The sequence below is a fragment of the Pempheris klunzingeri genome, chromosome 2 (genome assembly GCF_042242105.1).
Source record: "Pempheris klunzingeri isolate RE-2024b chromosome 2, fPemKlu1.hap1, whole genome shotgun sequence".
NCBI lineage: Eukaryota > Metazoa > Chordata > Actinopteri > Acropomatiformes > Pempheridae > Pempheris > Pempheris klunzingeri.
In genome coordinates, this window is record NC_092013.1 from 22,858,453 (window position 1) to 22,883,721 (window position 25,269).

General features: G+C 41.9%; 1 protein-coding gene across 2 annotated transcripts in view; it reads left to right on the forward strand.

The window, feature by feature from the left end:
- Positions 1-24,978, forward strand: part of mtss1 (MTSS I-BAR domain containing 1) — a 51,641-nt gene extending 26,663 nt beyond the window's left edge. The window contains exons 4-14 of one of the 2 annotated variants that reach the window (XM_070844894.1): positions 3,095-3,179; positions 5,806-5,897; positions 6,192-6,266; positions 16,043-16,200; positions 16,312-16,419; positions 16,555-16,652; positions 16,834-16,912; positions 20,572-20,703; positions 21,152-21,302; positions 21,813-21,839; positions 23,671-24,978. In XM_070844894.1, coding sequence (XP_070700995.1) covers positions 3,095-3,179; positions 5,806-5,897; positions 6,192-6,266; positions 16,043-16,200; positions 16,312-16,419; positions 16,555-16,652; positions 16,834-16,912; positions 20,572-20,703; positions 21,152-21,302; positions 21,813-21,839; positions 23,671-24,965 — 2,300 coding nt within the window. In that variant the 3' untranslated portion in view covers positions 24,966-24,978. The remainder of the gene's footprint in view (positions 1-3,094; positions 3,180-5,805; positions 5,898-6,191; positions 6,267-16,042; positions 16,201-16,311; positions 16,420-16,554; positions 16,653-16,833; positions 16,913-20,571; positions 20,704-21,151; positions 21,303-21,812; positions 21,840-23,670) is intronic. The other variant, XM_070844901.1, reaches the window with a different exon arrangement.
- The last annotated feature ends 291 nt before the right edge of the window (positions 24,979-25,269 follow it).

A 25,269-nucleotide genomic window follows, 5' to 3' on the forward strand; every position in this document is an offset into this window, starting at 1 on the left:
TTTAGCTGCATTAAGATAATGTCAGAGTCACAGCTGTGGTTCGCTGTTCGAGACTTAAATGTTCTCTGAACTCAGAGAACAGGGAGGAACAGGCAAATAAAGCAAACACACCTCGCCACACCTTTAACGATTAACTCACGCCTCATACCTGAGAGTGTGTGTGTGTGTGTGTACCTGCCCTCTGCCACGTTTCTGCTCATGTTCCTGTGTATGTGTGGTAGATAATTAATGTTTTATTTCTAAGCATTCACAGCAGAACGGGGGAGAAAACTGAGAGGAGGAGAGAATGAAGTATGCAGAGCGAGAGAGAGAGAGAGAAGCAGTCAAATGGAGGACAATGATGGAAAGAAGGATAAGAGAGGAATGAGAGGGAAGAGGGGATGTATGAAGGCAGATGGAGGCTAGATGGGGTTTTTGTGGTAGCGGGGGAAGAGGAAAAAGAAGATGGAGAAGGAGTGTGTACAGTCAGCGTCAGTCCAGGTTTCACTCTGACATAACTTCCTGTTGGTGATGGAGCTGTTGGAGGCACGCATGCACACTCACTCACACACACACATGCACACCTGATCTTTCACTGTGATTGCTTCCTTTTTCTTTTTTCTTTTACATAACTCAGCGATGACTCAGCGTTGCAGTGTGTGAGCCTGCCTGTTTCCTCCCCATGCAGCTCTCAGATTTAATGTCCAAATGACACGAAATGAGTCAGTGCGAACTCACTGTTCAAACCCTTCAGTGGAAATCTGCTGTGTCGCTTTGCTCTGATAAATCAAATGACACTATATGATGAATCAGTATGATAATCAGAATAACAGACAGTGTCCAGCCTTGGAGCATTGATCAGTCTGCCAATTGTTTTCTCATCTTATCTTTAAAATATGCTCATCACTGTTTCTCAGAGCCCATTCTGAGGCCTTTAAATGTTTGTTTTGTGGGACAAACAGAGCTGACAAAGTTCAAAAGTAGTCCGTTTGCAATGATGTGAAACAGGAAGCTATGATAGGAGACTCTGAGCAATATACACAGCCAACAAACAAGTCCCCCGTTAAAAAGAACAGTTACGCTGAATTCAAATTATTTCAGTAACAGTCCTGTTCCTTTCTCTCACACACTAAAATGTTCTAATTTTTCTGTCAGATTTCCCGGGAAATTACATTTATCGTAGAATCTGAGAGAATTTCAGATCCTGTTAAGTATGTAAACAGCACTGCATTGTGTGTGTGTGTGTGTTTAACAGGAAGTGTTGTGTTCACATACACACTGAGTGCCACAAAGAAACCATTATGATACTTGTGTGGGGGTGTGTGTGTGTGTGTGTGTGTGTGTGTGTGTGTGTGTGTGTGTGAGAGAGAGAGTGAAGATGACAGCAGCTCTTTTCCTTCTCTCCCTGTCTGTGTCAACATTTATGCTTCTGAGCAAATGTTTCAAAAGTTGGCAAAACAACATGTAAATCAGTGTTTGTTTCCAGCAGCTTAATATGAGTCTTCTTTCGTTTAGTCAGTTAGTTCAACAGCACATTCACAGTCTGAAAAAGTCTCTTACCCTGGGAATCATTTTATTGCTGTTTCCTACTTAAACCAAATTTACCAAATTACAGACACTATGACTGCCTCCAGACCTAAATTTACATACATCACAATTTTCAATAAAAATCTTGGAAGTGACAGAAGGTACAACAACCAATGATGGTCTAACCAGCAGTGCAACTGACTAATCAACCAGCAGTCTAGTACTTTCAACTAGTTACACTGTAATTAAACAGGACAAAGAAATCACAAGTGAGCCAGAGTGATGTATTTATAAAAAGAACTGTTACTACTATTGAGGTAAATCTGATTCATAGCGGGTATTGTCCAGCCCTGCTATCACATTTATACTACATCCATTAATTATTTGGAGCTTTAATGTCACAGTTGATAACATTAATATGCTGCACTGCTGTTAATCACATTTTCTATTTGCAGACGTGCTAACTTTTCCACATCAGTCTAATGTCAAAAACTTCTTGAAAGATTTAGTCGTTTTTTTTTAATGCACCAGTTCAAGATGTGTGTCGCAAGTATGTGGATGGAAATGTACTTTTTTCTCTCCGGTAAAATATAAACGTGTTAGCGCGTCGGCATCCCTTCGTCTTTGCCCAGCTGACCGGCCACGTTTTTATTCCTCCATCTTCAGCTCTAGTGGAGTGATAAGACCTTCTGAAAGAAAAAGATTTAAAGTCTACTTGAATTAATCCTTTAAACAAAAACATGCCCAATCACCTTTCCAGTGAGTCTGAGGACCAGTACACCAGTAAATCTGTAGTAGGTTGGATGACAATAATTCATTTTATTTTATTACACCTTTAATGGAGTGCAAGAGCCGACACGTATCTACATTACTGGTTACTGTGTGTGCATTCGCGTGTTGGTCAGTAATAAGTGTTGTGTCAGTCTGGCCGACCCGATTGCGTGCAGAGATGCTGTAATATGTTTGGTTAATAAAATCACTGGCACCGTGTGTGCTTGTGTGTCCACATGAGCTATAAATGTCTCATTAACTGGTATTAGGCGCTGTATCTTATTATTGAGGACTACTGCCACAATTCTGTGTGTGTGTGCGTGTCTGTGTATGTGAGAGAGAGAAACCGACTATTTTCCATCTAATTAACAGAGGCTGATTGTGAAAGGAGGTGGTTTCTGTCTTACATAATAAACTAAATGATACACACACACCCCTATAGTTTCAAAACACATTACAACATTCATCATAAGATCTTAATCAGATTGATTTTCTTTAATACCACTTTATGAAGCAATTACTACACACACACACACACACTTCGCCAAACCTGTTGCATTCTGGTTGTGCAGACCACAGCACCAAGCCGAGACCGCATCACTGTTTCACTCTGTTCACTCTGTTTCAACACACGTGAAACATTTTCTAATAAAACATACATGTGTGCTAAAACCTATTATGTCATTAACCGCCATTTTATTTTGTGTTTTCAGTGCGTCAGAATGAGCTTTATTTTGAAATTCTTCTTGTTTTCACTCATTTGAGTTCTTCTGGAAAAATGAAACTCAATACGTGATCGTGTTGTTTTGTTTCCCAGGTGCCACCAAGGAGATCGGCTCAGCGCTAACCAGGATGTGTATGAGACACCGCAGCATCGAGTCCAAACTCAAACTGTTCACCACGTAAGGCACACACACACACACACACACACATCCCTATACTTCTATACTTGTGAGGACTTCATTGACATAATGCATTCCTCAGCCCCTTACCCTAATTTTAACCATCACAACTAAATGCCTAACCCATGCCCTTACACTAACCTTAACCTAACCCTAATTCTAACCTTAACCTTAAAACCAAGACCTCAAACTGCTCTTTGAAATTGTGAGAGCCAGCCAAAATGTCCTCAAGGTCCCAAGGTCTATAACTGAAATTGGTTCTCACAAAGATAGCTGTACAAGTACACACACACATTCACAGTATGCTTGTGTTATTTACTAGAAAGGGAGGACAGGTGGTTGTTGTGATTGATGGTGTGATGGCACCTTTTATCTGACACTAATTATTCCCAACTGACATGGGCTCATACAAATGAAAGTAAGTGTGTGTATGTGGATGCGTGAATGTGTGAACAGGAGTTGAATGCTGTGTTGATTTCACACGTCGTCACTATCACTGCTACAACGTCGCAGCTGTTTATCAGTCCTGACTGTCTGCGGTTACAAGAGAAACTGTCAGCTAGATGGTTCACACAGAAACACACACTCTCCCTCACTCACACATGTGTAGAGCCCTCGGGATTTTGGCACAGCCCGATATTAATTTCTGTTGTGTTTACCACCGTTTAACCCAAAAGCTTTACTGCAGAGTCACTGCAGAATCACACAATTTCACATTAAAGCAACTATAATTAATATATATATATATATATATATATATATATATATATATATATATATATATATATATATATATATATATATATATATATATATATATATAAATAACAATGTATCAAATGGCAATGTGAAAATTATGTGACTGTGTGAGAGGGGTTGCCCATAGTGATGAACCTGCAGAGAATCAGCACCTGAATTTGCAGCTCCCCTTGGCTTTACGGAGCTTCATAGTAAGGTTCACCAAGTTGTGAATGTCCTGCCCACAACTTTACTGTTTAGGTTCACTGTCACTGCTCTTATAGAGTTGTTTTTCAGAGAAAAAGCTCTAAAAACCTAGCCTAGCATCATCAGGCCAATTCACAAATGTGAATTTGTCTGGAACCTCCCAATTCATTTTCTATTTCCAAGGGACATGATCAGTGGGCACAGACGAAAATGCCCCTTGATGCCATTGGAAAGATCTACAACCAATCAGAGCAACGAAATGTGACTTGCAGGAAACTTAGCAAATCCTGTTGGAAGTACGGCAAACACACATTTGTCATCAACAAAAGCAGGGATAGTTTGGATTATTAAAAGGGGAGTTGTATGAGGTACTTTTCCATACACAGTCAATCACCTACAGGAGATTGCAGACGGGAGTCCCAGCATGCACATGAAACAATGTACTGCTTTGGATTGGGACAGTAGCAAAATGCATTTCAGCCCCCTAAAAATGGCCACCTAAAAACATCTATATCTGTGTAAGTGAACACTGTATTTAGAATATTATCACCACTTTACTTTCCTATCAGGCAGCCCTTTCAGACGGGCAACTAAAGCTGTTGTACCAGACTCCACTGACACCTTGCAGAACATGGGAGTTGCCTAAATGGATTAGTTTGTTTGTGTTATTCTGTGGCTTTGATGTTTTAAGAGGTTAGTTCGTATTTGAATTAGCGTGTTAGTTTGTTAACCAAGGCAGCATTAGACCTGCAACTTCTGTGTGTGTTTGTCAATGGATCAGTGGCTTTGAAGAGAGCATAGATGTATATATAACAGCTTCAGTTCTCCAGTGGAAAGGGCTTTCTGATGTCAGGTATAGTGGGGACATTTTCCAAATATAGCATACACCTGAACTGATCATGAATTTTTAAGTTATGTGTATATTGCATATGACTCAACAGAACATTCCACATCAGTGGCAGCCATTTTGGTTGTTTAAAATACCTCAACAGTGCTTTTCTGTCATTCATTGTATCAAACCCACCCCGTATTAGATAAATGGTTGGCCATGGCCAGCCCTGCTGGATATCTATTGATATGGGAAGGTGGCCAGATGTATCTGCCAGAGCAAATAAAAGATGAGCTTGCAGATTTTTCTGGTTCGCAGGCCACTAAAAACCAACTCTACTCTGTCTGCTGTTTGGTCCTGAGTAGGTAAACACAATTTGCGACAAAGTGAAGTATTTAGCAAGAGCCAGATATTTCTTGAGTTGGTAGAGACCAAAAACGGAGCCAAAAAAGTGTGAAAATGGACCATTGATGAGGTGCACACAAACAAGTGAATGATAATTTTGCTCTATGACTGTCCTCCAAGTTCACCATATCAACTTAAATGGTCATGATATGTTTATGTTGTGTTAAAACTTGTTTCCACCACCTCTTAGTGGCCAGAAAAAAAAGTTATTGCTGGTTTAAGTCTATGATGGTGCACAGACCCCCAGTTTAATCCAGTTATCTAAACCACTCAGTAAGTTATTAGCCCATAATTTGGATAATTGATTAATTGTTGCAGTGACTTATCAAGCAGAAATGTCACACATTCTCTTTTTGCTCTCCTTTTGCTGCTTTTCACTTTATTTATGTTATAAAGGATGAATTCAAGTAAGTGGGGTTAAACTTAATGAAAATATTTTTCTTTCAGAGCTCTCTCAGAAAGTCTTATCACTCCACTTGAGTTGAAGATGGAGGAATGGAAAAAAGTGGCCAGTCAGCTGGACAAAGACCACGCTAAAGGTATGCCAACACGCTAACACACACACTCTCTACACAAACATGTTTACTTATGTCACGTTTGGGGACATTACATAGACTTAGATTAATTTGCTGGAGACTCACCCTAACCTTAACCAACGGCCTAAAAATCAGCTTTTACCTTTTTACCAACTGGGGACATGGCCTTTGTCCCGAATTTGACACGCCACCCCCGATTTTCTTTAGTCTGAAATGTGTCCCTGAAGGTAGCAGTCAAGTCAGAAACACTCAAACGCACACACTCTCCCTCACTATCTGCCTTTTCTTCATGTTTAGAGTACAAGAAGGCCAGAGCAGACATCAAGAAGAAATCATCAGACACCATCAAACTGCAGAAGAAGGTCAAGAAAGGTAAGAAAAAAGTCCAACATCACCTACATCTCACATGCAGCAGGTTTTCAGCAGCACTAAGCACAAAAACAACAAAAATGTCTGGCAGTTCATACCATCACACAGTCAAAAGTAAAGAAAGACAAGGATATCACTTGTTTTTATATTAGCAGTGAAGCTGTAGATTGCAAAGTTTATTTATGTCAGAAGAAGAGGCCACCTGCTGGATCTTTAAACCATCTTCCATGGAGTGTGATAATCCTCCACAGTGAACATGAGGAGTCTGTTTGATCCTGCCCTCATTGTGCTGAGATAAGTGTTTTCAGATCTCTGCTGCGTTGTGTTATGCTCTGCCTCCTGTCAGTCATCTGACACCCCAGGGGAAGAAATAATCCCCCGGAAACACGTTTCTTTGCTCACACAACTGCCACATCCATCTTTTATGCATGTCGTGTTTTTAAGCTAGGACAGTAAGGTTCTTATTTTCTTCTGAAGGTTTTTGATATTTCTAAGGATCCTTTTAAGCACATTAGTGATCAAAGAGTCGTTTTACTGAACTTTTTTTATCCTTTCTGTGGTAAACATGCAACTTTTTTCACCCTGGGAAAGTTGAGTTTAACGTATATAGACCCATTTCCCTTTTTTCAAAAATGGCCAACAGTGCATTGTAAGATAAAGTGAGAGGGCTTTCAGATCTTAGCTTTTCTTGCATATGTTTGTCAGTGCAGTCCAACAGATCAAATCATGACTTTTTAGGGACTTCAGCCTCACAATGCAGCATCTGTGGTGTGAGCCTGTAGTGACTTCAAGCCGGTTGCAATGCTGCCACAGCAACAGAGACATACTGCCAGGTAGTCACCTGGGCCACACCCTTCTCCACTAATAAAGCACACCCTGTGGTTACCATGGTTGCACCTGGCCTTGCCAGCCCATAATCAAAGAGACTGAAAGCTTGCCAGGAAAGACTGCAGATGGCCATATATGGTGGAAAACGCCCAAACCCGTGTGCAAACACACACACACACACACACACACACACACACACACACCACAATCAAAATGAAACCTCAAGGCCTTTATACAAATGCCCGTTCTATCCTCCCTCTGGACAAATCCAATACACAAATGCACAGACACAGAAATAGTCCTTACACACATCACACACATGCACACACACATGCACACACACATGCACACACACACACACACACACACACACACACACACACACACACACACACACAGTCTCAGTGCAGACCCGCCCATGGTAAACAGAGTGATGTCTGATGTGGGTTTAACATCTCCGAACATGTTTTCTGCTACGTGCCTTATTTTTTTCTTTCCTCCTTTCCTTTTCTTCCCCCATTCTGTCTCTTTCGACACCATTTCCCTCACTGCATTTCCTCTCTCCGTTCAGTCAATCATCACAACTTTTTAGCATTAACTGAATTGCTAGAACAGTTTTAGTTTAAATGATCTGCAAACATTTTAAAACCTTTGGTTTATTATAGCTTGACTCATAGCCATTCTTTCTACCAGTTATGATGACACTGTCCTCAGGAAGTAAATTAACTGATCTTAACCCGTCTGCTGCTGTGAGGGACAAGTTTCATGTAATAGTTTGTAAAAAGGACAAAGATGTCTGAGGTTGAGAAATTCAAGGAGTCGCATAATAAGAAGTGGCTTCATCCAGATGATCTAACCCACCTTATTTGGGTTTCAACCTGAAAGTTTGATGTTGCAGTCCCTCATTGTACACGAAATCTGTGAACTCATGACTGTAGTAAGTACAGGAGGTCAAAGTTGAAGCAGGAAGTGGGTCTGTACTGTGGACCTTCACAACGACTTCCTGAATAAGTTTGACTAACCAGCTTTCCACTATTAAATTTGTGAGTAGCTGCGCTCAGATTTTTTTTGATGGACAAAACCACAAAAATCAAACACGTTGTATAAAACAAACGAGAATTATTCCAGGTATTATCAAAGAATTATCTGTAACATCCCTCAAACACAGAGACAGAGCCACAGCTTCACATTGTGTCACCACGTAATGACACAGCACACACACACACACACACACACACACACACACACAGTACACAATTTTTTCCTGCACAGTGTACCAAAACTGTTTCTGTACACTCACCAATCAAGGCTTCACATTGTAATTATCCCAACTGTGTGTGTGTGTGTGTGTGTGTGTGTGTGTGTATGTGTATGTGTATGTAGACAGCATAGAAAAAGTGAGGACAGATGGAGGGAAAGAAAAGAAAAATACGCTTGGCTAAAGTAAAATTTTTTTAAAATGATTTTGTCACCTTGTGGATTAGCTTCATTGAAGATTATTTTCTGTTCAGTCTGCACAGTAGGATCCACCAGTTTGCAGACAGCATTGCTATCTAATACACACACATAGTTCATGGACACTAATGTTGTATCACAGTCACACCTTCATTTAACTATATTTAACACTGTTTTCACACGCTTTCACAAGCTGTTTTTGTCCTAAAGTCCCGTGCCCTCTGTTTCTCTTTTCTCAGTTCACTTCAGTTTGATTTTCTGTTGCAAAAATGTACGTAGCATAGTGGATGGAGTTTGTTTGAATGAAGAAAAAAAAAAGTTTGTAATAGTAAACATCTGTTCCCTGGCTAATCATTCTATATCTCATGGTTCTGTGTGTGTGTGCTCTATAATTATGTGGTGTGTAACCACTACAGAGAATGAGGGAGGGAGAGAGAGATGATGCGTTCAGAGTCAAGGGAATAGAAAGGCAGACATAAAGGTGCTATTGGCTATCCCATTCTTTTATAAAGGTGGAAACCAACACTCTAGGGCTGGTGCTTTCTCAGACAGTTAAGTTTGAGTTGAAAGGTAACATTTAATTTGTTCAAATGAAATCAAACATAACTCTTGCCTAACGCTACACGTGCATAAGCACCACCCAGGGAACTAAACACAAACTGTATTTGTATAAATATTCAGATTCAGACTGTTCAGTTTTGGTTCATTTCAAATGTCATTCATCCCCGTTTTACTCAAACACAACTCAGCATCCTTAATTTCTTTACCCTTGACTGACTACATCGACGTGTTTCAGCTATTGAAGCTCACATTGAAAGCGGCCTGACTCCAGTCTCTACACTCACTGATAAATACAGCTGGTGGTTCATAGCTGTTTCAACTTAGCTTAGCTTAAGACCTGCTAGCTGCTAGCAGCGGAAATGGACTGTGGCAGAATAAAAGGTGTGAATGAGTGAAAGGAAAGATAGAAGTTCACCCCAAACACAACAACACCACTGGTTTTTTGGTGGTAGCAGGAGCAGCAGTAGTACAAGTAAAGGTTTTTGCTGTGGAGCACATCATTAGTTGATTATTCTTTTGGAAAAAAAGCTGCAGCTGAGTTGTGCTGAGGTCCCAAATTTTGGTAGCACCAGTAATGTTGGCTAATGTTAGTTGGCTCTTAATGATACAGGTGGGGTGCAGGCCTCCGTTTTAAGTTTGTGAAGTGTAAACTGACAAAAATATCCACAAAGAAGAGGGCAGAGCGATGTACAGATCTTAGATGGCAGCTGAACTTGTCCTCCATGTGGCTGTGCTAGGATGAAGGGGCGGGGCTGAAGTCATCCTCTCCATGACTCGACAGCGGTTACTGTGGTTAGAAAGACAGGAGGACAAAGATTGGGGGAGAGAAGAAGAGAAAAGGGAGAGAAGAAAGAGGAAAGGAAATGTATATAATGATAGAGTCAAAACAGGATATTCCTAACTCCAAGAAAAAGAAAGAAGAGGAGGTTAACGATTGAAGGAGAGATGGATGGGTGATGTAATTATCTCTTTCTCAAGTGGTTGAACGCAGGGATGATGGAGGACAGAGCTTATGGTATATGGCCCTCAATTGGAGAGAGACTAAGAGATGAAGAGAAGAACGAGATGGATGCACACAATGGAGGAAAAGAGTTGAACATGTCAAATAACAAAGGAGAGGGTAAAGGAGAAGTTGAAAGAGAAGGAAGGAAGCACTTGAAGCATGAAGAGAAGTTGAGGGGGGGCAAGCGAAGGAGTAAAGAGTATGTTGGAGGAGGAGGAAGCAAAAGTACAGACAGAGAAGTTAGAGGAGAGAAGAAAGAAGAGAGTGAGGAGCTGTGAGGTGAAAGGAGGTGAAGTGTGTCGAATGTCCTCATTTGAATCTCTGGGCGGCTTTTGCATACAGCTGCTTCGTGTCTCGACCTGCCTCAGAGAGCTCCACAGAAACCCATTTATCACCTGATCCATACGGCCTGGCCACCTGTCTGTCTGACACTGATGACATCATCAGTGTGTGACACAGATGGTCTAGACTGCTGGATGAATAAGCCTTTGAAAACAGTGGGTTAACATTAAGAGTGCTGCGAGTGAGAGCTCTGTTAGTCATCAGATTAAAGCCATACTGTATGTTGTCGGCATCAGCAGAGGGCACATTATCTGGTGTTGTAGCAGCAGTTATGTGTCATTAACTCTTTACCGTCACCTTTAACTTTATTTTTACAAATTTAACAGACAGAATTACAGTGGGAGATAATAGTAATTAGGTGTAGAGGTTTTAACAGGTCCACTTTGTTCCCAGTATCTAAGACCCAACCCTGGACCCAATTCATTGGTGTTGGTGCTCTCTCTCTGGTTGAGCAGACGGTTTGGATTAGGTCATGATAATACCACCGTGTTTTTGGCCACAATAATCGAAGCGTGAGAGCAGCACTTCCAAGAATTCTGTCGTATCTCCCAGATCTGTATTCATGTCGGTGTGGACGAAAGACCTCTGCAACATTTTGATCATCACAGAGTACATCTCCCCGCCAAAACCCAGATAAATGTCACGTCTGTTGTTTCCGATAGCAACAATCAATACATATTGTGACATTTTTTATTAAATATCTTTCAAACTAGCAGTTTATGAAGCCATAAAAGTCCTGTTACAGGGCGTCCAAACTTTGAGAAGCCCGTGGGGTCGGGGAGCAGTGTGTGGCGTTCAGACACCAGCAGCTCTTTGGTGCACTCTCCCCTCACCTCTGCTCTCATCATTCCCAGCCACTGAATCTAATGAATGTTTCAATCTTACGAGCTAGCTCGCACAGTTGCTTGCTTGCTGGTGCGTCCTGCGCATGTGCAACAACTGCGTAAATGAACCTGTGAGGTGGATTGGATTAGTCAACTACTTCTTCGTCTCTCCTCCTTTTCTTCTTCACCAAGCCGCATATAATCTCTCAGCGTAATCTCTCTCAGCAGCCGGTTATCACTGTTACTCCTCATTTAAGCCAGCCTGAGGCTAGCTGTACCTGTATGAGCGAGGAATGCGAGCAGACTGGTTTATGGCTAAAGAAAGTGCAACTAACGAGGGACTAAGGTATTTAGAGGTTGTAACTGTTGGTTTCAATCTTCATGCATTCCAAATGCACTCTGTAATGTTCTTAAATAACAACTTAAATACTCTGTGACACGTTCTTATCACTAAACATTTTCCTCTCCTTCCTGTCAGCATATACTATATATACTTTTTATTTGTCATAAACTGAGGTCTAGACATTCAGCCATTGGTAATATTATGTGTTTTTCTTATTCATAAATCCCATTAAAAGACTAAAAACTACAATATGGTAGTCTGTCTCTAAATACGTTTAACACCTCAGAAATGTATAGTTTCATTTTAAATGTAGAGGATTCGTTCGGGACTACTCACAGCTGTGGATTAATACGTATTTGGTGTACTAGGGAGCATATGTGGGATTGATGCAAAATAAACTACATTGTGTATGTTCATGACAGCGAAGTGTGAGTCATTGATTTGATTTTAATAGTTTTTGGGCAACAATGGAACTCTGTGGCACAGAGGAATAAGATATATCAGGCTATAAATGCACACACACACAATAGTAGGAAGTTCTCAGTTAAACACAATAAACACAAGAGCGGAGACCTGTGCATGAGCAGCGAGCCACCGTCGTAGAATCGGGGGAAAATGATTCAAAGTTGGATGTGAAGATACTCAAACTTCATCAGCAGAAAACACATGACGCCATAGTCCTGCCCACACTGTTTGATTGGTAGAGGATCTCTGGGAAGTGTAGTCCAGAGCCACAGTAATGGGAAAAGCTCCCTGTTAGAATTGGAGAGTAAGGTGTGTCTCACTTGTATAGAATTACGATGAAGTTAACTTTTGACTTTAGCTGACATGAGGCGTCACGTTTGTTAGCCTGTCAGTCCCCTCTGTGGTATTTACTGCCAAGTCAGATACATCAGAGCTTTGAGAAAAACACAAGATACCCACAAATGTTATCATCACCACATGATCTCCTTCTCCAAGTCAGAGAGTGATAATTAAGGACACACCCAACCTGTTTGGAAACAAACATGAGGTGTTATTACAATACAGCTGCTGAGAAAAAGCTTCATCTGAACTGTGTTTCACCTTTTAACATAGCGAATGGGTCGACTTTGTGCAGAACGGAGCCTCTGAGTTCAGGTCTTTGTGTTTTTGTGGGTGTCGAGCCAGAGCCTTGTAGAAACACAGTCTGACAACACGCAGTCTGTCTGTGTGTTTCCACAGAGGCCAGACGTCAGGCGGACCAACAGCACGCCGACACTGAGCTTCTGTTGGCAACGTGGAAATTATCCGCTGTCCTCTCCATGCTCCCACACACACCTGGGCGAGCAGGTTGTGTTTAGGTTGAGCTTTATGATACAAAGTCTGCAGTGTGTGTGTGTGTGTGTGTGTTTGGCTGTGGAAACTGCTTCTCACTGTTTTCCACAGGATTTACTGTCTCTGTTTTTCTGCCTCTCTCTCTTTAAGTTGGAAAGAAGTTTTGTTTTTATCGTGTTTGCTAGAAAAACATCTCAACGTTTGAGCTGAATTCAGGTGAACAGATAAGCCCGGTGATCAGGGGGGGGTTATGATTTTTCCACCAAAATAATCATGCTGCAGAAGTATTAAGAAGTAAAAGCAATACCTTAATGTGAAAATACTCAATACTCCGACACATGAGATACCTGCATTCAGTGTAACAAAGGTAAAAGTACTCATCATACAGCAGAATATTAGTGTTATAATAGAGATGCAGCACTTTAATGTTGTAGCTGATCAAAAGGAAGCTAATTGTAATTAATATATACATTTGGGTAGTTAATATGTTACAATGCATCACATTTTATAAACTAGGGGTGGGCTTTGTATATAAAATCTTAATCTTGTAAAATTTGAAATGTAACCATAACATTAAAATAAATGCAGTAAAAAGTACAACATTTTAAATGTAGTGAGGTAAAATTAGTATAAGTACCTAATTAAATTAATAAATGATAGCCTGGAAATTGGAGCGCGACGAAGGCTGCTGCCCTGTGGCTTGTGCTGAAACTCCTCTGTGTTGGCGGAGCTCTGCGCTCCCTCCACCGCTTCTGGACTTATTTTTACATTCAGTGGGTGTATTTCCACAGCTGGGTGGTCTGCAGGTCAGAGCTCTGTCTGTCGTCTTTACCTGCAGGTCTGAACCCACCAGGCTCAGACCAGATCAACACTCCACCACACAGTTACACTTTGGCTCTGTTACTGTGTGTCCACATGGTTGGACTGGGCTCCGCACTAACTTTTCCACTGGTAGCACCGACTTCCTCAGTTGGTCACAACACCCCTTTGTTGGTATTGCATTCATCTAAGAGCTTCCTTGCTGATGAATAGTTGTCTTTATTTGGATTCCCTAGTTTTGCATTGATGCACAGATTGGCAGTGACTGACAATGACTTGCGATTTGATATTGGCAAAATATTCTAATCTGAATATAAAGCTTCTCTGCCAGGAGCCAGGAATTAATATCAATCATTATATCAAGAAGGCTTTATTGGTCCCCTGAGGGAAATTCACAAGCTGCCCAGCAGTATGTGAAGTAATATATGAAATACGTGCGTATAAATTGAAATGAGCTCTGTCTGTGCCAGTTGTACCATTAAATTAATGAACACATTAAGGCATCAGTAATAATAATCCAGTAATGTTATTAACAATTTCATTTCATTATGCAACATTTCTTTAAAACTCGTACTTTGATGCTAAGACTTTTGTACTTTTAGTTAAATAATCTTTTTTATGCAGGACTTTTACTTAGTGTGGTATCATTAAGTAAAAGATCTGAGTACTTCTCCCACCACTCTGTGTTTGCCACTGTGGTTGAAAGTGTTGCTTTTCCTTCTGCACTGACTTGGTCTCTCCCTGCCAGCACTTTTATCATCAGTGCCGTCCGATCGTCTTGTTGTCTCTGCTCCCTTTTGGCCGCAGTTTGGAGTCTGATTGATACAGCATCAAATACTAGAGCTGATTATTTTGTGCTGCTATTCAACCTTCAGTTTTACTTTTCTAATTGACAACATTTTTACTTTCCAGACATTTATGATGTATTTTACTGGCATCGTAAGCAGTGAGGCATGACTTTAAGTCTTATTATTATTGCCTTATTATTATTGGCAGTAGAAAGGAAGCTTAATATGTTTCACTTCATTCTAGTTGCAACTTGCGTGGCAAAAAAAATGCTGTTCTTCTCATGTCTAGTACGATCACAACATGATATCATGGTCCTCTGATCAGAGGGATTTTCACCCAACAAGTCCGTCAGATTCTGAATGAAATCCTGAAAACATGACGCTATGATCTACATGATCAGGATTTGGTGACATCACAGCATTTGGAAGCCAGTCGTGGTCAGTGATGTCACAAGTGGGATGCGGTTAATCGTGATTGATTATAGCAAGTGGTTACAGGGGTTGTGTGATAGGCTGAACGTGTAACTGGCCTGTTTCTGTTTGTGACCGACAGGAGTAATTTATGTAGCTGCTTTCTAATAATCGAACATTTAAACTGCTGCTCCAACACAAACAGGGGAACAAGGTCAGACAGCACGTGTGTGACTAACAGCTGACATGCAGCTGTGTGTGTGTGTGTCTTGTCTCCCCTAGCTGCTGTTACAGCTGGTGTGTACTATTGTGCTGACCCCTGCTGGTAGAATCTGGGTATCGCAGCCTAAGTGTGTGTTAGCGTCTCTGCTGTGTGTTACTGAAAACCCTGTGTGTCTGTTATCACTGTCACACATGTGATACTAACATTATTTTTCGAGGGTACAATTTATCTTTTCTGCTCGTCTGACCAACAGAGAATTGTATTGTCATAATCATTGGCAACATGTTGTTGTACAGTACTTCTGGAGTTAAGTTGTGATTTCCACTCCCACCATCTGTGAAACTGGTAGAAATGTTCAATTTCTACAAAGTAGACAAAGGTGGAAACAGTTTCTCCCATCATGTTCAACATTTTCAGTTTTTACCAAATCCAACTCTACAGTGATGTTAAATGTTAATGTGGCCAAAGTAGGAGAAAACAACAATTTAAAAAATAAAAAAAAGATATTCTCCTGGTTTTGTTACATTCTCAAGCAGCCAAAAATTGCTGTTTCCTCCCTCTAGATGACACTGTACTGTAGGTCCTGCTACAACAAAGAATCTTGATTTCTAGTAAGAGAAAATGGTATTTATTTTTCAATCAATGCAACTTTTACCTGGTTAGTAGTAGTAATAATAATAACAATATTAAAATCCCAGATTTTTCCCCCCAAAGTTGCAAAATGACACCTACATACTGGATGTTTTGTGTCCTTCTTTTATATGCAGCTGTCCTTATTTGTTAGTTATAACAGATTAAGACCTTTTGTAAATGTTTTAATGAGTTACTATGACCAGCTGTCAATCACGGAAATAAAACCATGTTCCTCCTGTGTGTGTTTCTGTAGGAAAGGACGAGGCTCGGGGTCAGCTGGACAGCGCCCTGCAGGATGTCAACGTGCGTTACGCCGTCCTGGAGGAGACGGAGAAGAGAGCCGTGTGCAGGGCGCTGATAGAAGAACGAGCGCGCTTCTGCAGCTTCGTGGGCATGCTGAAGCCTGTGCTGGTCAGTGCTCTGTGTGTGTGATGATTCAAGTGATATACCATCACCACTGTGGCAGCCTTTAAAGCCTGTTTAACTAGAATTACCACACTAATCATTTATGTGTGTGTGTAGGACCATGAGATCAACATGCTGGGTGAGGTGACCCACCTTCAGACCATTCTGGAAGATCTGTCCAACCTGACAGCTGAGCCCAATAAACTCCCACCAGCCAGCGAGCAGGTACCCTCCTCTTTGCCTTTTTTTTGTTGTTGATGATGGTAAAAAATGGAATAGCACCATCCTTCTCCTTAAAGCAGCACACCTAGAAACACAAAGTCACCAGAGTCAGCTTTTGTGTTTTATTTTTCTTCTTAGGTCATTTTGGACCTGAAAGGTTCTGATTTCAACTACACGTATCAGACACCTCCAGCCTCTCCGAGTAACACACTGTCCAGGAAGAGCAGCATCAGCAGGTAACACACACACACACACACACACCACAGCTGTTATTGTAGTATTACATCCACTAACAGCATTTCCAACAGAATGTTGAATGTCTGCACTGCTGCTTCCTTCTTGTTCTGCATCTCGCTGTTTCCAGGTTAATAAACCACTAAAAAACCACTTACCTGTAGCGTTTGTGTGTACTTGTAGTAACTACCAGTCCGGATCAGTGAGACATGTCCCCTCCTTGGACTCAATCAGCTGTGCTGTCGATGGAGTCCACATCCAGGTAATACACACGCACGCCACAGATACAGTGACTGGTTTCAGATTTACCTGAACATTTTCATTTGATACCGTATTTTCACTTTTTGCTCAGGGTCCCTCTGTCAGTATTTTAAAATGATTTTGTCCACAAAAATAACTTCATTCTGCAGATGACCTTGAGCCTTTCACATAATAATTATAATCACTTTATCTGTGCCATAAAATGACATCCCCCATCTATTGGCTATTTCAGTAAACATACATTTGATATGCAATATATGGCCAAAAGTAAGCAGACACCACATGCTTTAGTGTACCTTTGGTCTGGGCTTGTTTGTTTCTCCTGGTTTTGTTCTCTTAGCTCTAATGCATTGAAATCTTGAGGCTATTTTGGACAACAGACTTCTTTGCAACAGTTTGCAATAGTAAAGATCCTTTACTATTTCAACACGGTCGTGCCTCCGTACACAAAGCCCTGTCCATAAATAGATGGTTTTGCCAATGTGGTGTGAAGAACTTGACTGGCCCTTAGACTCAACTCAAATGTTCTGGTGTCTGCATACTTTTCGCTATATTCACATTTTCAACCAAACTGAGTAAATTTAGAAATTTAAACTTAAATTCTGCTAATTGTGTTTAAACGTGTTTAATATCTTAAAGGCACATTCCACTCAAATGTAAAACTCCCACAGTCCCCCACACACACTGACCCCTCTGACCACTCTCAGCACCCCACACTTTAAAATGAAACTGTAGGCTTTGAGGATCTACAAAATAAGAGCTTTTCACCGTGACAAGGACTACACATGCCGCTCTAACCCTCTCCTGTGTGTAGCGCTGCTCCTCCCCCTATCTGCTGATTGGCTGTGATGAAACCGGGAGGTCCCTCAGCGAAGGGAACTCCCCTTCACGCCTCGGTCGGCAGGGCAGCCGTGGTCGCTACAGTTATGCTGCTGGCCATGGCCACCACCCCGCGCTGAGCCGCCGCGTTAGCCGCAGGGATATGACCACCGTGAGAAAAAACTACAACTATTACATTCCTCCCAACCCGAGTATCGTCCTGTGTTTTTACCGCCTTGTAACCGTTTGTCTTCCATCGGTCTGAATCCGACTCCATCTCACATTATCTCCCGCCGCTCCACCGTCTGATTCCTCATATTTTCCATCAGCTTACACTCGGCACTGACTTTTATACCCTTTGCCTTTGACTCCACCTTTTATGTCTCCGATTTCATGCGCTTCCGAATGTATCAGATTGAACTTCACACATGACTAATCCAGCTCTGGCTTCATCCCATAAAATGTGGATTTCCCTTCAAATTGTCATTTTAAACATAATTCTTGATCCTATGCCATAAAACCTTGTACAATTGTGTGTGTTATTAGGTCAGTCATTAGGTGTTTGCCTGAATGTCTGTGTATTATGGTGGTTTTCTGACTTGTCAGTGTCTTTTTGTCTGTTTGTATCTATGACATGAGTTCATCACTATGTGACTCTTCTGATACATTGTATTTGTCTCTGAGTGCGTATTAGACCAACAATTTAGTAGATTCTTCAGTTTTTTGGTAATACAGCTGCAAAGTCTTCAGGCTACAGTTTCCAAATGGAATTTCATGCCTTCAGTGTCAGGTGTTACTCGCAAATGACGTTCATTAAGATGTGTAAATGAAAGTGTTATGAATCTCATCTGGATTTCATCTGGGTTCAAAACACTTGAACTGACAAGTGTGATCTACTCACATTTCTTGTTATCAGCAGACATAGACAACAATACAGACATATCTGCATCAAGCTAATATCAGTTTATATATCTGGATTAATCAGTGTAGCGCTAACACTTATTTTCATGAGAGATTAATCTTCTGATTACTTTTTCAGTTAATCATTTGGTCTATAAAATGCCCATCAATGTTTCCCATAGCCTAAGGTCACATCTTTAATTAGCTTCTTTTGTCCAAACAGCAATCTGTAAACATATTCAGTTTTCCAATTATATAAAACAGACAAAAGCAGCTACTCTCACATTTGAGAAGCTAGAACCAGACAATGTTTGACAATTTTATTAAGATGATTAATCAGTCATCTAAATTGTTGCAGAGTCGTTTCAGCTCGAATTTTTTTTATTCTTTTCACTAAAGGTGTCTGTACTTATTCAACAAGTCTTAATAAGTTTGTTGCGCCTCCCTGCTCTTCATCACACCCTCCGCATGTGATCACCCCGTCCCACCCTACAGCCCTCAACCAGCCTTCGTCCCACTGTTAGATACCTCGCCACGTCTCTCCCTCTCTTACCAAGACACACTCACTCGTTCCACACACAGTGGAACTTACACGGGTGTTAATGTTACTGTCAGTAGTGTCTTGTCAGTGGTGGAGTATTTTCTTTGCTTGTTAAGTGAAGCTGGAAATAAACATCAATCATTGTACTTTACATAGAATAGTTTATTTTCAAAGTTCTACACAGTGGATGTGTTTAAATCCCGTAAACTAAAGCGTACAATGTCCTGACACTGATTTACCGATCCACAGCTTCTCTAAAAGTGTCCCAACTGAAACGTTTTCTGAAGTTATTTTAAACCAACATTAATGTTACACTTTTAATCTGAGATTATAAAGAAAACATTTGGGCAATATTGTGTATTTTTCTCACTGTCAACAAATCACATGAAAGCCAACAGTGAATAGATCAGACAAACAAGTCCGTGTCACAGAGCTCCATTGTTGGGTGACATGTTCCTTTATGACCATGAACACACACTGTAGTTTGTTTGGACTCAGTCCCACATACAACGTCCTTCTGCAATCTACATATAATCCGCCACTGAAAATAGTTCCTGAAAAATGCACTGTTTCCTTCTCTTTGAAGAATGTTTGAACCAATACAGTGACTGGCTGTTACAGGATGGTATTCAACCTTAGGTTAATATGACGCTATATATTTGCGAGCTGTTGTCAAAGATTTACATCTACATGTTACATGTAGGAACTGATCTTGGTGCTGTGAGCCACAGACAGGGAGGGGAAGTCACAAACTACTGTAACACATTGTTGGTTTCAGTCTTTCCATGGGATTTGTTGACTGTAAGAAGGATATAAAGCAACACCAATTCTGCTAGTTAAAAACATTTGAGCTGTTTTGAAAATGAAGGTTTGACTTTGGATCCTCTCCAGTTATAGCTGGTCACCTTGTGGAAACCGGCTTCAGCACCAGTCTGGAGGTTTCTCTTCATACCCGATTAACTCGAAAATGTGAACTTTCCCCATTGAAACAGAGATGCACGAAGATAGATTGTAGCTGACTGTGACTCTTGGTTTCACTGACCGAGGCTGACTGAGCAAACACAGCCTTGTCCTTCGCTAACATGTGCTGATGTTCACAGACCAACAGCCAGTATAGAAGTCCTACTTAATACAGCGAATCCAACATTATACAGGATGACTTTTTTCATGTTTATGATCTGCTGGCAGGGGAATACTTTTTTTAGTAATGTTTAATTAATGTGGTAACCTCTGTACCTGCTGCCACAGGTGCTGTACAGAATAAGTCTTATAATTGGTGGGCTATATGGGGACTTCTACCATGGCTGCATGGGATTATATCCTGCGTACTTTGGTAACCATGTTGTCGTTTACACTGACAGTACTGATTAAAGTGACTCTGACTGTTTCATTTATGACAGGATGCAGTTGGCTCCACCAATCAGCTTGCTGCTGGGGGTATCGGTGGGGCAGAGAACGGCATGTTGGCCCCCCCACACAGCGCCTACACACACCACGGAGAGAGAGCCCGAGCCATGTCTGCGTCTGGGAAGGTAACACACACACACACACACAGTGGTGGTGAAGTAAACATTAAGAAAATATGAAAAGCTACTTTGAACTCTGACTTCTCTCCATCCTTTGGTTCAAAATTCGTTTAATGTTCTGATGACAAAGTTGGTAGTGCTGATTCATACAATAGCCAATGGGGGGGGCAGCAGGAGACCACAACAGAATACGCATCCTCTCTTCTTATGTCCTTTCTTTTCTTCTCCTTTCCTTTCCTTTCCTTTCCTCGTTTCCTGTTCTCTTGTTTCTCCTCCTCTATCTCCTGCTTTCTGTGCTTCTTCTCCTTTTTTTCCTCTCCCCTCCTCATTTCCTCTTGTCCTCCTCTCAATTTCTTTTGATAAAAATCCGTCCTGTTATTTTGAAAATTGTAAATGGACAGTGGTACTTTGTCCTGGTAAACTGTAGAACTTCTCCGTCCTCTCTGTCTCTCAGTCCTGCTCGGCCCGGGATCAGCTGGCGTTGACGCTGGGTGCCCTGAACTCAGACGCCCCGAGGAGCAGCAGGGACTCTCTGCACTGTTCCAGCGGCTACAGTACCCAGACCACCACCCCGTCCTGCTCTGAAGACACCATACACACACACAGTGAGTACACACACATCTGCACGAGAAAACACACAGTCAGAGACACCATTAAGCACAAAAGAAAATCGATTTTCATCCAGATTTCCTGTCCTCCTGCTTCGAAGCGATGTTGGATTTCCTTCTGCATTCAGTGATCATAGAAAAACTAGAGGAAATGGAAATGAGCTTGTGATTATGTGCTGCCTGAACTCTGAAGCAACTATGAGCAGCCTGATCCAAATAGAAACTAAAGAGGCAGATGTGCCAACAAACACAAGTCTTTTAATGAAATATTGAAGACACACTCCCTCAGGGAGCTCTAACCCTGGTAAACCATCTGTACGACTGAACCTCTCTGCTGTCTGTATTTCCTCTGTTTATGTGGATGAAACGGACTCTGTTGACCTGTCTGTTGTTTACTAGTTCTTCTGTATTCCTCTGTGATACTGCTGTACCTTCTCTTTGGTTCTCTGTGGTCTTCTGTCAGTAGTTTTGTGTTTTCTGGGCTAAACTTCCTTCCTTCTCTTCCAGCTGTAAAGAGAGATCCTCCCCTCTATGGTAGGTCTCTGTCTACGTCTGTTTATGGGCCTGTCTGTCTGTCTGTCTGTCTGTCTGTCTGTCTGTCTGTCTGTCTGTCTGTCTGTCTGTCTGTCTGTCTGTCTGTCTGTCTGTCTGTCTGTCTGGCTGCCTCCTTGCCTGCCTATCTCTCAGCTAGGATCAGGGTTCGACTGCATGCCACGCATCTCATCTGCATTCAGCTTTGCATTCAGTTATTCAATCTAAATAGGTTCAGTTTTTCCACAAATAATTTTACTTATAAAGTGTTAAAATTCTAACATTCGGTTTTTGAATCAGTTTTTGTTTGCTGAGAAGACAGAAACACTACAAACTATAGTCTGGAGTAGCAGCCTAATTAGTACAGATGTCCTGATCACGATCTTTTGACCCTGATCCAGATGTGAGTCCTTTAGTACTGGCTACCTGCCCGAACCCAGTCAGTCATTAAACATGCATCCAACACGCTGAAATAACAGCTGTAGACTGCTAAATCTTACTGCGCTGCATGGTTCAAATGCTGTTAAAATGTAGTTTATAATGTTTGATTATCAATGTGATAAATGAATGTTTAAGTGGGAGAATGTGACTCCAGAAAAGGATGTCATCCACTAGAGAGGAGACGTCACTCGTACAGAATGGACCTCATGATCTTTGGCCAAGTACAGACGCTGGCTGCAAAAACGGCGCTTTAGCCAGACAGCAGCCATGTTTAATGCTGTCCTGTTATTAAGTTACTCACTGAGTTGGAATAGATTAGCAGCAGCTGATATGACCTGCTGCTGTTTGTCATTTTATTCGGTCACAGCGACGGTCAGCAGCAGCTAAAAAATGAGAAGCTACTAGCTGAATGTTTTGTTTGCTGCTCTTTGCTGTTGATAACTGGCATCAGAGCATAGTGAAAACTTTGTGCACTTTGCAAACGTCAGTGCCTGAACTCAGTGGTGCACCCACAGAATCACCATAAAAAATCATGATATGCTTAAAGCTGCAATTAACATTATTTTTTGTCACTGGTAAGATGACAGAAAACAGTGAAACACCCTCATTTTGATGTCTCAGAGTCTGTGGTGGTTTTAAAATGTCTTGTTTTGTCAAAGTTACAGTCAGAGATGTTCAGTTCTCACGTACAGCAGCACATCCTCCCATTTGAGAAGCTGCACCCGGTCAACGTTTGGCATTTTTGCTCAAAAAATGACTGAACGAATTGATCAATTATTAAAATAGTTGCCAACTAACATGTCAACTATTATGCGACTGTATTAGTCAGTCAATTAATCAACTAATAATTTCACCTGTAGACCTTTTAACAAACCATAAGTGAGTAAAATCAGGCCTCTTAGTCAAAATGTTGCCTTCTTTAGTAGACCTGTAAGACCTCTAGAAAATAGTGTTTCCTTAGTGTTTCTATATTTTTTCAAACATTTCTCTCTTTCAGTGTTTTAAACCAAAATATACAGAAAATGAAGCCAGAAACAGACTTAGCAGTATCGTCTGTAACTAATGTCTATAAAAATGTTTAACGTCATTCCCATGAAGTGACATCTATTTTTAACTTCATTATTCAGAAAATTGTGCTGGATTTGTGTGTGTGTGTGTGTGACGGGAAGTAATTGGATTGCGTGTTCCCTTTATGTTGGATAACAGTTTCCACAGTGATGCATATCCTAATTGTACTTAGACACATGGCCAGTGAGTCACTGATGTAATTACGTGTTCCTGCTGCTTCTGTTGTTTGTCTGTCAGATGAAGAGATAAAACACACTAATAATAATTATTAAGAAAGCTGAATGCAGAGCAATAACTAATATTTTTTTTGTCTTTTTTTCCCCAGTTGACTATGAGTCCATCTCTCTCCATGGAGACGCCGACTCCATCTCTTTACATCACCTCTCCCACGGCAACAGCCAGTCAGACTTTGACAAATCCTCGACCATCCCGAGGAATTCCGACCTCAGTTTCCAGTACAGGAAGTTTGCTCAGTCCAAGCGTCCCTCCTCCACTGTCAGCCTATTGGCCGAGCCACAGTTGATTGGCGGGTCTGTCCGCCAGCTGCCGTCCCACACGGCAACAATCAGACGCAAACCATCATCCAAGCCGGCGTACCGTAGGGGCACGATCAGCGGGGGCGTTCCCATCCCCATCTCCACCCCGCAGGTTCCCCTTAAAGCCCTTGCAGGAAACGGTGGAAGTGATGAGAATGTTTTCACAGTGCCCTCTGCTGGAGGAGCAGGAGGTTTAGGTTACAGTAAACTCTGCACTTCCACACAGAGCCTGAGTGCCTTACCTCCCTCGTCCTCCTCGTCCTCCTCTTCCTCCCCATACTACCAGCTAGTCCCTGGTCAGATGCCCATCCCGGTGCCTGTACCCACTGTACCCTCCCTGCCACCAGAGGGCAGCAACGCCAAACTGCAACAGCAGAGACAGTACCAGCAACAGCTTCATCAACAGCAGCAAATCTACCACCAACTAAATCATCAGCAGCAACGCAGTCAACCACAGCAGCACAGCCAGCAACTCCAGATTCTGCAGCAGCAGCAGCAGCAGCAGCAACTACAGCAACAGTTTCAACATCAGCAGCAGCTACAGCAACAGTCTCATCAACAGCAGCTACAGCAACAGTCTCATCAACAGCAGCTACAGCAACAGTCTCATCATCAACAGCAGCTACAGCAACAGTTTCATCATCAACAGCAGCTACAGCAACAGTCTCATCATCAACAGCAGCTACAGCAACAGTTTCAACATCAACAGTCAGTGCTTCAGCATCCCCAGCAGCTGCATTACCAACAAGATCAGTATCAGCAGCAGGAGCAGCACCAACAACAGCTGAACCAGCAGCAGAAACAGAAGCTGTTCCAGCAGCAGCAGCAGCAGCAGCAGCAGCAGCAGCAGCAGCAGGCTGAGCTCCAAGCCCCTGCTGCCCAGGGAGAGCCCTCCAGTGTGGGCCACAGTTCTCACTACCAGCCCCAGGCTCCTCCACCCTCCAGCCAGGACCAGAACCCGGAGCAGCTGACCAAGGAGGGAGGTGGAGACATGCTGATCCAGATCAAGGGAGTAAAGCTCAAAAGGACTGTCACCAATGATCGCTCCGCCCCTCTCCTGCCCCCTCCAACCAATCACAAATGAGGCGGGACAGCAGATTGCTGTATAGTTTAAGAGGGTTTGGCGCCCAAAAGAGGCACCTAAGTGTGTCAGCACAGACCGCTCAGAGCAAAATCAAACACTTAGACTTCCTGTTTCATGCAGATTGTGGACAGATTAATCGCTGGAACTTGACGCGTGTCTTATTTTATTTTCTGCCTCCTTTTTAGAGCGTTTCGATTTGTGTTTTAAGCATTTTTGAGGCTTTGTTTTCACTTCCTGTTGCCACAGTGACCATCGTTTGCCTTTTTTCGGTTCATGTTTGCATTTTGATCGTGCATGTGTTTTT